This window comes from Nannobrachium achirus (assembly GCF_963921795.1).
Source record: "Nannobrachium achirus genome assembly, chromosome: 20".
In the NCBI taxonomy this organism is placed as follows: Eukaryota; Metazoa; Chordata; class Actinopteri; order Myctophiformes; family Myctophidae; genus Nannobrachium; species Nannobrachium achirus.
Genome location: NC_137827.1, coordinates 20,864,332 through 20,877,544, shown reverse-complemented (window position 1 = coordinate 20,877,544; position 13,213 = coordinate 20,864,332). Strand labels below are relative to the sequence as shown.

Genomic DNA, 13,213 nt, shown 5'->3' with positions numbered 1-13,213 from the left:
CTTGGTGCATTGAATGATTGCAATCTCCCACAGTAATATGGAAAAGAAAAAACATCACATATTGGCCATTTTTACACTTTGTTAATTTTAAGCTCAGTTTCAGGGAAGCCCGAAACGAGAGTGGCAATTTTTTTGGTCTGCGCTACCCACACGTTTGGTTGTGTAGCTCATGCCTCGAATGCCCGATGCTTACAACCTGTACCTTGTTGTAAAGGTATTATTATTAAAGGGGAGTTATAATGGACCGAAGCCAAGTTTCCTTACTTTTTGTGCTCGGTTTGATATAGAGCTTAAGTTAGTATGAATATGACAGCTTGTAGGTCTGTAGTGGAGGCGGTCTGACTACACTATAGAGTGCAGGAAGAGGTGAGCCCCCTGGCCCCCTCACACACAGTACGTGACACCCCAGCTGTCATTCCAGCCTACAGGCTCCCTGTCTTCAGTGCAAGATTACGGGGCCACGTCATCCAGCGGCCCCTGGCAGCGGCAGTTTTGACATTAACCACACAACCGCCCCACTTAAAACCAAAACACACACCTATGTCAAAGGTATGGACACCACAACTCTCTGAAGTGCAAACACAAATGAAATGTCATAACCACACAACCCTGAACGACAGCTGTGTTATAACGGGAAAAAGTATCTTAGACCCCCCCCCCCCCCCCCCCCCCAACCCAGGACATTCACCAACAATATTTTGTATAAATGAATCATGGTCATTCATGAGGGCGACATCCATTCTGAACAGAAATGCACCTTTGGAATTGGGAAGACTATTGTGTAAATGCTGTGTGATTACTTTTCTACAACAATGCAGTGATCTGCAATTAATTTAACAATCACAATCAAAACGGCGGCACATATTTTTCATTACAGGGCAAAAATAAATGGCCATATAGATTTCCTGTGTAAGTAAACAGAAGATAATTGCATAGCTTGATAGAAATGTCTTAATGGTACCGGTCACCAGTTTTGAAATTGTAAGCTTGTTTGGAGAGCTTCCTAATGATACATTTTAGAAATGTTCCACATCTGTGTATTTTTCCTTAAATCCATATTGAGAACATAATTTTTATTCATGAGTGCAACAGTGGGTATTAATTCAACAGGGTTTATTTGTCACTCCATTATGCAGGGTTTGATATGTGGGGAGGGAAGTCCATGCCTCTGCACGGATTGTGTTGTTTTTCCTCTATTTGTTGTACTAAGTATATATAAATGTTTATATATATGCGTGTGTGTATGTATGTATGTATGTGTATATATATATATATATATATATATATATATATATATATATATATATATATAAACCCTGCTCATACATTGATTTGATGTGAGGTACGTTCATCGCATGAGATTGCAGTTCTCCAGGTATGTCCTCATGAATGTTATCAGGATGTCATGGTTAACAGTGATGGCCTGTTGTGCTTTTTGAATACCATCACAGGGTTAGACATTTGGACACTGATGTTTGTTTTGTTTACGTTGCAGAGAGAGGCAGCTCATCTGGAAGGAGGCATCTGTCCGCCCGTGTTCCTGAAAGTTACACAGGGAACGAAGTTATGAGGAACGAGGAATCACACTGACAACAATACAGTGAAAGATTACCCACAAGTACTGTACTTCTTACAGTACAGCCACATGCACGCATGTGGGGCTACAACTTTCCATCATTTTCTTAGTGATTATTCTATCAGTAACTTTCTCGATTAATCGAATAACGAGAAGCATTTTTTTTTTTATCATCGATTAGTTCGATTAACTCTTGCACCCACTTTGCCGACACGTTGGTGTCCTGAACGGGTGTGCACAAGTTGAGGCTCTAGGAAGGCCCAATAGACCTACATACAATCTACTGTACATTATGATGTACGGTACGACTACGAACTGCTCTGGCTTGAACGTTGAACGAGGTTGAACGTTTTATTCTCCAACCATGCACAATCATGTCAATCAATCATGCAAAACAGTCATTTGGAACTTCTCACTAAGAGTGGACAAACTCCATGGAATTCTTTCAGCTGGATATGATCCATCGATCGCCTGATGAAGTCGACTGTCATTGCAGTGCAATTAATACTGTAATAATACTGTAATAATACCAACCTACCATTACGTTCTATAATATATTTTAATGTTTCCGGAGCTTCAGCCGTCCCTTTCTGATTAACGTTAATTATATTCTTTGCAATCTTATGAGCAATGTTTAAACTGTGAGTGTCGTTTTCCCCATAACTGACCAATATTGCGTGATTGAAATCAAACTTTACATTGCTGAAGGTATTCATTTAGGTGTTCTATTTTTAGAATGTGCATGTTAAATGCAGACTGAGGATTCTGTGATTTCTCTTTTCCTGCAGTGACAGTTTGTCTCAAGTCAAATTGCTTAAGTCTTTTAAGCAACTTGGCTAAGTTATACCAGTGCTTTTGCCATTTTTAGCCAATTGACTACAAATTACTTGCATTACTCCTTTAGTGGTATGCGTTGGAACATGATCAGCAGGAATTTAAAGTAAATAATGTGATTAGTAGTCAATTGGCTAAAACATAAGTAATGTGACTTAGGGCAAGTGATATATCTTTGTTAAAATAAGAATTAAATAGCTCTATATTCTTGATTCTAGTCCTCATTGATATAGAATGTTCCCTGTCTCTCCAGCTCTCAGGAAACAGAAATTGTATTTTCAGGTCAGCGTACCAATATTTATACCAAGTTCAGTAACAGGATATGCATGTTACTGAACACTATAGCAATGGGTACTATCTGAATATAGTGCTTTTTTTGTTCAAACAAAAAACATTTTGTTTTAAAAGAAATTCACTTAGCCTACCTTTAACTGTCTTCACATTGCCACTGACTGCCATTCAGGATTACAAGGAGGTACTAATTCTGAGTACTGTGATTTACCATGATTATGGTTGATGCTGTGCATCTTAGTCTGCATGAATATTGTCTTTGTTTTATCTCTTCTCAACTCAATTTTCTCAGCTAAATCCTGATGTTACTTTTATCTTTGGAGTATCAAAAACAAACAAACACTAACTCAGATCTTTCTGTGATGCTGTATATCTACGGATCAACATGGTAGACTAGTGTTTGGAATGAGCATAAGGATTTATTCATTTTAACTACTCAAAACCGCTGATGAGACCGAAGACAAGTCATGCTACTGCACTTATTTTGCATGAGGAAATGTGTTTTTTCTTTTTTTTTTTATGTATGTATGACACTCTTAACTCTTCATTTGTTTGACAAATGTAGTTCATACTAAAGTGTTAAAGCATTAGTAGTTAAATATAAGAATATCCATAGTGTATTGTGCCATCTGCATTTTATACTTGTATACGTGTTGTAGGGTTGTTCGATTAATCGATTTTTAATCGTAACCCGTTTTTTTTCTTTTGGACGATTTAAAAAAATGGAAATCGTAAAATCGATTTTCACTTTAATTAGGGAAATTCTTACTCATTGGAGCCTTGCACGCGCAAAAAGTACACAGCCCCGTCCTCCTAAAGCAGGACGACAAGGTCCGACACCAAATTAATACTACTTTCTCTCTGATGTGTCATTTCTTTGATGCGCGTTTAGCGCACGTCAGACTGAGCAGAGTTCACCACCGCACTGCGCTCACTCGCGATGGTTCAAGCAGAAAACAGAACAAAACGCTGCTGAGCTGGTAAACTTACTTCTTGTTGTAGTTTGAAAGAAGCTTATTAATTCTGTGTTACCCACCTACTGACTGTAGTCTCCTACTGTCCCTGTCACTGTGTTAATTTTGCGTCGGGAAGCGAAGCGCTTCGCCTCCGTTTACAATCAGTCAACATCTCCGTGCATGAGTGGTGCAGGGCAGGGGCGTAGCCAGGAATTACATTTTGGTAGGCGAAATGCCAGCCAAAATTCAGGGGTGGCCTTAGCTATTTTTTCACCCGTTTCACCAGCCTCCAAGAGCTGGCTTGTTTTGGCTGTTTTGTCACTCACTATTGATAATGAAACACTAAGGACGCTAAGTTAACTTCTGTATGTGATTGTTGCGCAACTAAAGTTATTATTATTAATACCCTTATTGTTTTATTGCATTTTGCTATTTGGCTATATAAAAAAAATCAAAAAATGAAACAATGAAAAAAAAAACATTTCCTTGCATTTTTTTAATGAAAACAAAATAGTTGAAACAATGTATTATTCTTTTAACAAAAAATCGAAATCGAAATCGAAAATCGGGATTTCAGAGAAAATAATCGAGATTTTATTTTTTGGCCATATCGAACAACCCTAACGTGTTGTAGTGCGTTCTCCAACTATTCTGAAACATTGTTGATTTTATAGATCATACTTTTTTTTAATAGATAATAGATTTATAAAAAGACGTTTTAGCCGGGCCTCTGATTTATTGATTGAATACTTTAGTGAAAAATTACATTTAGACTAAAAAGAAAACCGAAATGTCCTGGGGACTTGTTTCCATTGTGATCCTACTGTATGTATTCAATTAATCAGCATATAATAAAAATACTACATTTCAACAAATGTAAGACACCATGTACAAAGGAGACAGGGAAAATGGCAGCGGTGAATGTCGCCTCCTTTCTCGTGCACCATTTCTACGGGAGGATTGAGTTTACCTCCCCTTGTGGTCTCCTGAGATGGATTTTTAGGCCTGTTTTGAAAGAAGCCAGTGGTCCACATTTCTTTAAGGGATGGTGTCAGGGCACTTAGGTGGCAGAGTAGTAGAATGAGAATTCTCCCAAGTCTGTTCTATAAATGGGTGGTACCAGACGGTTGATGCTCCCTCTAGTGTTGTGTGGCTGTCACTCACTTTAGAAATACTTAAGTCAGGTATGAGGATATAGAGGGCATTGCCCCTTTGACTATCTTAAACCAATCCCGTTTTTGATCAAGAATTATTTTAGTTATTTCATTTGTGATTTCTTTTCCTGGTGGATTTTGTGAAAACGTTGCACAAAGAGCAGATTCATCAGTACAATTGTCATTGAGAGGGCCCTTTTTTGGGGAATGTTTTATTTTTGCAACATTGAAACAAATCCCTCCAAATCATTATACGTTTTCTATCATTAAACATCTTCACGATAAGGAGACTAGATACAAATACTTGAAGTTGTTCCAAAAGAGACAGATGGGGCGTCAGTGGGAGGAAGCCATGTTGTTTGACATATCGGACAGTATTAACATTTTCCGGCCAAAATGTTTGCTATGATACAGATCAGAGCCTGGGGAGTTTAGGATAATCTTTGTCTACGTTAAGTCGGGAATAGGTAGTACTAAACTGTCAAATAGATGTTGCTGTTTAAACTTTCTCCGGGGGCTTATATAACCCTGAAAAGTGTTATTTTCACCCAGTGTTTTGTAAAACATTTTGCATACATCATGAAGAAATGGTGATTTCATTTTAACTACTTCTCATACTGTCAAACAGTACTACATTGTACAGCTCATTGCCAAATAATCTGAGGTAGTGTTAACTGTTATGTGCAAGTGTCGTGAAATAAAGAAATAAACATTCTCCTGTAACTTTCTCGTAATCATTTCACACCATCACACAACTTTAAACTCTGAAGTTTTAATAACAAAAACAAACATGTGGCTTGTATGCATACAGAAAGTTCTATTTGACAATGTTTATGTACCCGTACGATTCCAGCATATTTCTCACGACTGTTTTTATTTGAGAATTAAAGCTGCAATCCGTTGTACATCCTCTGTACACCGCATTTTAACCTCAGGTCTTCCACGCCCAAGCACGACCTTCAAGCAGGTGTGGCGGAGAGAGTCGCAGCCCCAGCCTGAAGCCTCAAAAGTCTAGTATCTGCCCTCGTTCCATAGGGATATCCCTTTGCAGTAATGGTTAAGATATTGGACTTTCACGTGGGAGACCCGGGTTCGAAGCCGGGTGGGGAGGTTCAGATCACCTCCATTACACAGGGCTACTTGCCTTTCACTTGTCCTTCCTGACCCCAAGGTATAAGCCTACATTTATTTTTAAAGAAAATGTTTATTCGTTTTTGATAATATAAGCGACAACAAAAACCTAACGAGTAGGGAGACCATAGATATAAAAAGCTAGATGCCTCATCCGCCGCTGCAGTTCATTCACTGGAGCGACGCGTAGCAACTGGAGGCCGGACGTCCAGAAAAACTGAGGGATCGCTGCCAGTCAACGTGACTACTGTTCAGGCCTTGACACTAAGGCTTGTCCACTTGCCCCCGGCAGGTAAATAAAACTTTAGGGCAGGTGAAGTTTGCTTTCAGGTTGCCCGACTGGGCAAGTGCTCATTTGAGAGGGTACGCAACACTAACACAACACGAGATATCTGTCTAAACACCTGAACGTGGAGGGCTGTCTTCTGGTCTGTGGAATGTAAAATAAGAGCACAGTTTACCTATAATGTGCTGTTTTTAATGTTGCTATAAAATAACCATTGAAACCACAGAGGCACAGACATATTCAATGGTAGCTATGTAGGGATTTGGATTTGGAGGTATGACTTTTTTTTCTTTAATTGAGACCTTGGTGTCAACCCCTGCTACTGGCCAATCTAATCTTTTCCGGGGACTTATCAGTTCAATTCAACAGTGCTTTATTGGCATGTTTCCATCCAGTTCCTTTCCTGATGTTGCGCGGCTCAGCTGTTCTTAGAGGCTGCGTACGAAAAGACCCGCCCCCAACTGCCTCTGATTGGTCTACCAACTTTCGTTTCTGTGACGCACGTGGAAGCGATGCAGAATCCTTCCATCCCGCGACATTGCATATGCCGCAGAGCCGAATGAGGCGGCTGCCTTTCTATGTCTACGAGGGAGACCACCTCCAGCCACTGCTTATAACACAGTATACTGTGTATAGTCGGGGCCTTAGGGAGATAGAATGGTAATTTCGTGCTAATCAGTCTAAAAGCGCCAAATTTTGCACAGATGTAGCCCAGGGCATGCTCTAATGATTTAGCTAGGGTGCCCGAGTCGGCGACCTTCGGGGTCGCCACAGCGGCCAAATCAAGTTGGGCTCCCATCGACTTTCTATACAGGAGGAAAATACCTATTTAAGTAGGATGTGAGATACTGCAATGTTCAGATACTGCAACATTAATACAACTGACTGACATCCACTGTATTCAATATTAAAAAAACAAAACAAAAAACAAAACAAAAACATCATGAACCAGCACATATCGATCAGAACACATCCCCCCCTCCCCCCGACACACACACACACACACACACACACACACACACACACACACACACACACACACACACACACACACACACACACACACACACACACACACACACACACACACACACACACACACACACACACACACACACACACACACTCCAGTTATTTAATCAACTCGCAATAGGACACACATTTACACCTGCATGTCTTTTGTTCTTCAAGGCCAGAAGTAGCAAAACTACTTCACAAGTGTCTGATAGTAAATAAGGCCGACTGCTTGGGTTTAATTCCGTTTCTTCTGCCGTGCACCCACCTCCTCCTGCGTCTCTGGGATACACTGGTATCCAATCAGCATTCCCATGATGGAGAAACCTGGAGAAACCCAAGACAAACGTTGTGGCTGTATCTGGCTGTGATCAACTCCAACACCACCACCTTCCTTCCTGCCCTAATCCAAGTCAGCATCCCACTGCCAAACCTTATTTTATAACGCAAGGGTCTTCAACAGGGGGTCCGGGACCCCTAGGGGGTCCTCCAAATCTTTGTGTGATAGAAGCTTTTTTTCCTCCTTTTTTATATTAACCACTTGAACCCTTGTGTCCATATTCTGAGAACTTTAGCCAAAAATAGCAGATCTACAAGCTCAAAACGCCTCGCGCTGCAAAGGTCAAGTTTATTAAGTATTGACGGTTCAAGAGGTTTAATATCTGAAAACACAAATTGACATGAATCCAAAATACACTGATGATTGTGGTGTCATCAAACGATGAAACTATATGGAATCTATGGGTTGTGGTGGGGGTCCCTGCTTCATCTCTCTCTCAACTAAGGGGTCCTTGGCCTCAAAACGTTGAAGACCCCTGTTATAACATATTCTTTCGCCTTACTCCCATTTTCTCTTTGATTTACCAGACTGTAAACCACAAACTAGAAGTTTTTAATCTGTTAAATTCTTAATGTAATCCCTCCTCATTTTGTTGAATTCGATTTTTTTTTACTTAACTCATATATATTAGGAATTATAAGACATAATACTTATGGAAAGTGGAAAAACAGTATATCTCCAACAGTTTGTGGAACAACAGTATAAGTCTGTACAAGCAATATTCAGCAGACAAAGGGAGCAGATAACATTAAAACAGACAATTGAACAAAATGAGGGGGGGGGGGGGGGGGTGCATTAACAATTTAACTCATTGAGTGCCTATCCCGAACTAGTTCGGGATATATAAAAAAAAAAAAAAAAAGAATTGAAAAAAAAAATTTTGATTTTTTTTTTTTTGGACCCCATCAAATCTAGTGAACATGATTTCAATCGCGATTTTGCATGTTCCACCCCCATACAACCCCATCTAACATACAGGGCAGCCATTTTTGTTTACATAACATGTAAAACATAATGGCTATTATCTCAAGAATGCCTGAACGGATTTCCAATCGGATTTTTTTGTTTGAAAGCTGTGAACAAACTGCACAAATCCACTCCAATGCAATCCAGGATTGCATTGGATTTTTTAGAGCTCATTCTTCTCTGTTTTTTTCCCATGCATGAGGTGTGCAAGGTTTAATCGTGGCTAAATTGCCGAAAATAGATCTTCTAAAATGCTTGGTAGCCAATAGCTAACTTCAAGCTAACTTCATTCTCTTCCTGTACATGCACAAAGGAAAGTGTTCTGGCAAGTCATGGCTCCAGGGCTTGGGCATGCATTACCAGCATATCTCTATTATTCTATGGCCACTGGGCGCCCTCTAGTGGTGATAGGGTGGCACTAAATGAGTTAATAGATTAAAAAATGACTAGTTTGTGGTTTACAGTCTGGTAAAATCCAAAAATATCTATATTCAAAAAAATTCAAATATGGACTCATGCTGCATTCACACTGCAGATATATAGTTGAACGTTTTGCTTGCTTGGTCAATGTTATCTCAATGGAAACCAGCTTTAAAGATACAGGCCACACACAGAACGAAGCTTTGAAAGCTTTAAAGCTGGTTTCCATTGAGATTACATTGACCAAGCAAGCAAAACGTTCAACTATATATCTGCAGTGTGAATGCAGCATTAGACTGTTATTTGTCTCAGGTACTCAATTATGACATTAAGATTGTTGTGCTGCTGTCTCGTTCCGTTTTGTAATGACCATGAACCTCTTGTGTGGTCTTGTGTTATAAATCCAGTGCTCCCTGGTTTTACTTTTGCCATTCCCTGTATAAGTCTCTGCTATGTCTTTCTCTGGATACTAATTTCATCCAGCCAGGTGAGAGAATCCCACAAAGACCATTCATGGATTGTTCTTTCAATTTTTGTTTCCACAAACAAAATAACAAAACTAGAAGAAGCAATTGGAAATCTCTCTGTATCTGTCAGTCCTTGTCCCTACTCGAGCGGTGCTAACCATTCCGTCCTCGTCCCTTTTATGCCCATATATGGAGATCCATGATGTCAACAATATTAAGCCCATATCTTGGAATGCCCATAATATGGACATACTATGTCAGTCTCATGTGGTCTATGATGTCATCTCCATATTTGGGAAAAGTCAATGGAGAAAATGTATTAAGTCAGACAAGTACTATTAGTCTGGTAACCACACTAAATATCACTTACAACCCCTTTAATTGCTACATTTCTTTTGCAGAATACAACACAAGCTTAAAGGGACTGCTCTGCATATCACAGTATGATTAACTTCAAATATAGTGGCGTCACTAAATATTCCCACTCACTATACAGTATACAAGACCTTGAGTTGAACTACTCACTTGCCACAATGAGAGGTGCCATTACGCCAATAGTTAGAGGTGCAGTTTTATAGATGAAGGCTTCAGAGAGGAAGTGTCCCAGAGCCAGCACAAATGTGGACAGGGTGATATGATACAGCCTGCAGGGAAAAGGATGACACAATTAGGGCTGTCACAATTATTACATAATCGTCTAATCGCAATTATTTTACATAATCGCGATTACTTTTCATAAGCGTCATAATCGTGAATGTTGAAAAACATTTTCAAACATTTTCAGAAAGTGGAAATAGCAGATCTACAAGCTCACAACGCGTCGCACCGCGACGCATTGTGAGCTTGTAGATCAGCTATTTCCACTATCAATGTTATTTTTTAAGTAGTAAGTTGTCAAATATGTCAGTTATTTCTTTGTATATTTAGGTTATGTGTCATATCTGCCATGTGCAACTTCAAAGTCTAAAAGTCAAACAGGAATGTAATTGTCAACGACAAAAACACAATTAAATCGTTAATCGCAATTATTTGTGTGACAATTAATCGTCATGTAAAATGTCCTATCGTGACAGCCCTAGACACAATCCAATCTAAAGCTTAATTCAAGGTCCATTATATACAAATGTAGTCTTTTTTTGTTAACACTGCGCTCTGACTTGTCTGGTGCGGTGTCCTCTTAGGCCATGGCTACACAGAGCTGGATTTTTCATATATCCAGGTTTTTCAGATATCCACATAGAAAAATATCTAGGTCCACACAGAGCTGGATATTTCATATATCCCGGTTTTTCAGATATCCACATAGAAAAATATCTAGGTCCACACGACAAAGATATCTAGGTCTAACAAGCACACACACAGTAAAGTCTTCAGAGATATCCGGGTACCGTGTCTACACGGATCCAGTGAATCGGATATTTTTCAATGTCTTCACTTATTTATCCGGTTTAAAAAATATCCAGCTTAGCAGCCGAAATATCCAGCTTCATGTGGCTGCAAGCCCCAACAGCACAAAAAAATGTCTAGCTTCAGAAATATCCAGCTCCGTGTAGCCATGGCCTTAGATCATCAACATTATATAGGTAATGTGTTGCGCACAGTGGCACGGAAACGTTTGTTCTTAATGTAAAGATGCAATAAAGGAAAAGGAAACAAACTATTGCCACTGTGTGCGACCCATTACCTATATAATGTCCATTATACAAATGTGTAATTTGCCAACAAGATCTAAAGCTATTAGCTTGAAGATCACACCAGAGGCTAGATGTTCAATAATCGTCTACTCTTAAAAAAGAAGGTTAAAGATTAAATCTTGTTGGCAAGCAACGCTATTGTACTATGACATAAGTATTTAGCCTATATCACCTGGAATGTTGGATCACAATAGATGCTCTATTTGAAAGGTCTTACGTTTTATTCTGGATGTCAATGGCACAGGCACACCGTATAATCGATGATAGCAATGTCCAGATTCCAAATGTTCGTGCTTGGAGGCCATTTACTGAGGAAGAAAGAAATAAAAATCACAATTGAGCTCGTCAACACTGTTCAACAGACAGTAATAATAATAAACAGACTACAGTATGTGTCTAATTCAGTTTTACAGCTCATTCACATCTGTCTGGTGGAAACCTCATAAGTGTACTACTTTATGTCCAAAATTGTTATTTTTCAGGATTCAAAATCAAAACAATTCAATACAAGCTCAAAGCATGTCGCTTCGTGCCGTGTTCAGAGCTTGTTGATCTGCTACTTTTGATGCTTTTGTGTGACGCTGTAGTATAATGAAGTTCAATAGGGAAAGAAAATAGTTAAAATATGGGTACATCCTAAGAGGTTTCAGTCCGAAACTCGCTGGCACAGCAGCAACGATGTATTCTTATACAGTAGGGGTCTTCAACGTTTTCAGGCCAAGGACCCCTTAACTGAGAGAGAGGTGAAGCAGGGACTCCCTCTACATATTGTATAAATGCAGATTTTCATCGACTTGTTTGACAGCACTGTCATCAGTCTATGTTGGATTTGTGTTTCAGACACTTAAATCGTCGATACTTAGTTAGTAAACTTGACCTTTCACTCTGTACTTGGTCTGCTCTCTTTTACATCTACACCAAACCTATTTTCGGCTAAAGTTCTCCTCAGATTTGGGATGCGATTCAAGTTTTTAATTGAAAAATATTATCCTATCACACAAGGATTTGGTGGCCCCCCTGTAGTATCTCTGAGGACCCCCTTGGGGTCCCGGACCCCCTGTTGAAGACCCCTGTTATACAGTATTGTCATTCCAGCCGATGCTTACCAAACTCAGGTGTTCCAGTGTAGAGTTTCTCTGATAAGAAGCTGTGGTCTCTGAAACTCTGCACAGTGTTTCCCATTGCGATGACAGAGACCATCACCAACCAACTCCGCAGGACATTCAAGAAACGACTCATCTTTGATTGATGCACCTGTCAAACAACACCACATTAACCTCTGTCGCACCTGTCAAAACAACACATTGAGGATTTTATTCCTGGCATCCCTGCTTTGAGCTTGATGTCATAGCATATAGGTGAGATAATCTTCAAAATGATCACGAGCTTTTCAATATTCTACTTAAGACTTTACCTGTCAAAAAAACGTTAGACTATAGACCCATGTAACAGCACATACTAGGTAGAACAACAAACTACTGTAACACCGCGTTAAAATATACTGTAGAATTACTGTGGCTGTCAAAACAAACAATACAAACTCTACTGTAGCTACCTGACAAATATATTACTCTGAACTGTCATAACTGTCGCCGTGACACTGACACGAATGAACGTTAACATTACATGGCAAACCTACTGTAAGGTTACCTGTCCTGCTGTCTATCTGAGCGGCTATATAAACAGTTGTCGTTTAGTTAGACACCAAATAAGCAAAAACAAACAAGGATGCATTTACCTGATCACATGTACCGTATCAAACTACAGAACGAACATGATCCTGTAAATTAATCAAATTAATTACTGATCATTACTGAAGGAGCTGCGGCTGGAGATGCGTGTGTGTTGTTGTGTGTAACAATACAATTTGACACTGTCTGTGACAACAACCCTGTATATCGGTTTATCCAATCAGAAAGCTCGTGGGATGGCGTCATCGAGTCGCCCCATCATGTGATTGGGCCATTCGAGACGTCAGGTTCCGCCTTGTTTCAACATCAGCCAATCGCAACCGACGAATCCCGATCACCTGGTATGCTCAGCGCCCTATCTCAGTGTGTGTGTGTGTGTGTGTGTGTGTGTGT

The 13,213-nt window shown here is 39.7% G+C and overlaps 2 protein-coding genes across 3 annotated transcripts in view; one reads left to right on the top strand and one right to left on the bottom strand.

Moving 5' to 3' along the window:
* flvcr2a (FLVCR choline and putative heme transporter 2a) overlaps positions 1 to 5,501 on the top strand; it is a 34,830-nt gene extending 29,329 nt beyond the window's left edge. Inside the window, exons 11-12 of the mRNA XM_080751305.1 lie at positions 422 to 549; positions 1,496 to 5,501. Coding sequence (XP_080607431.1) covers positions 422 to 496 — 75 coding nt within the window. The 3' untranslated portion in view covers positions 497 to 549; positions 1,496 to 5,501. The remainder of the gene's footprint in view (positions 1 to 421; positions 550 to 1,495) is intronic.
* Positions 5,502 to 7,301: 1,800 nt separating this feature from the next.
* erg28 (ergosterol biosynthesis 28 homolog) lies at positions 7,302 to 12,988 on the bottom strand. 2 transcript variants are annotated; one of them, XM_080751310.1, is made up of 5 exons: positions 12,868 to 12,988; positions 12,236 to 12,383; positions 11,347 to 11,437; positions 9,961 to 10,079; positions 7,302 to 7,569 (listed from the first exon to the last, which is right to left on the bottom strand). In XM_080751310.1, exons 2-5 carry the CDS (start codon positions 12,366 to 12,368, stop codon positions 7,481 to 7,483), a joined length of 432 nt encoding a protein of 143 aa, XP_080607436.1. In that variant the 5' UTR covers positions 12,369 to 12,383; positions 12,868 to 12,988; the 3' UTR covers positions 7,302 to 7,480. The 2 variants fall into 2 exon arrangements, with proteins under 2 accessions (XP_080607436.1, XP_080607437.1); XM_080751311.1 differs by having other exon boundaries at positions 12,236 to 12,417; positions 12,868 to 12,982.
* Between the last annotated feature and the right edge of the window lie 225 nt (positions 12,989 to 13,213).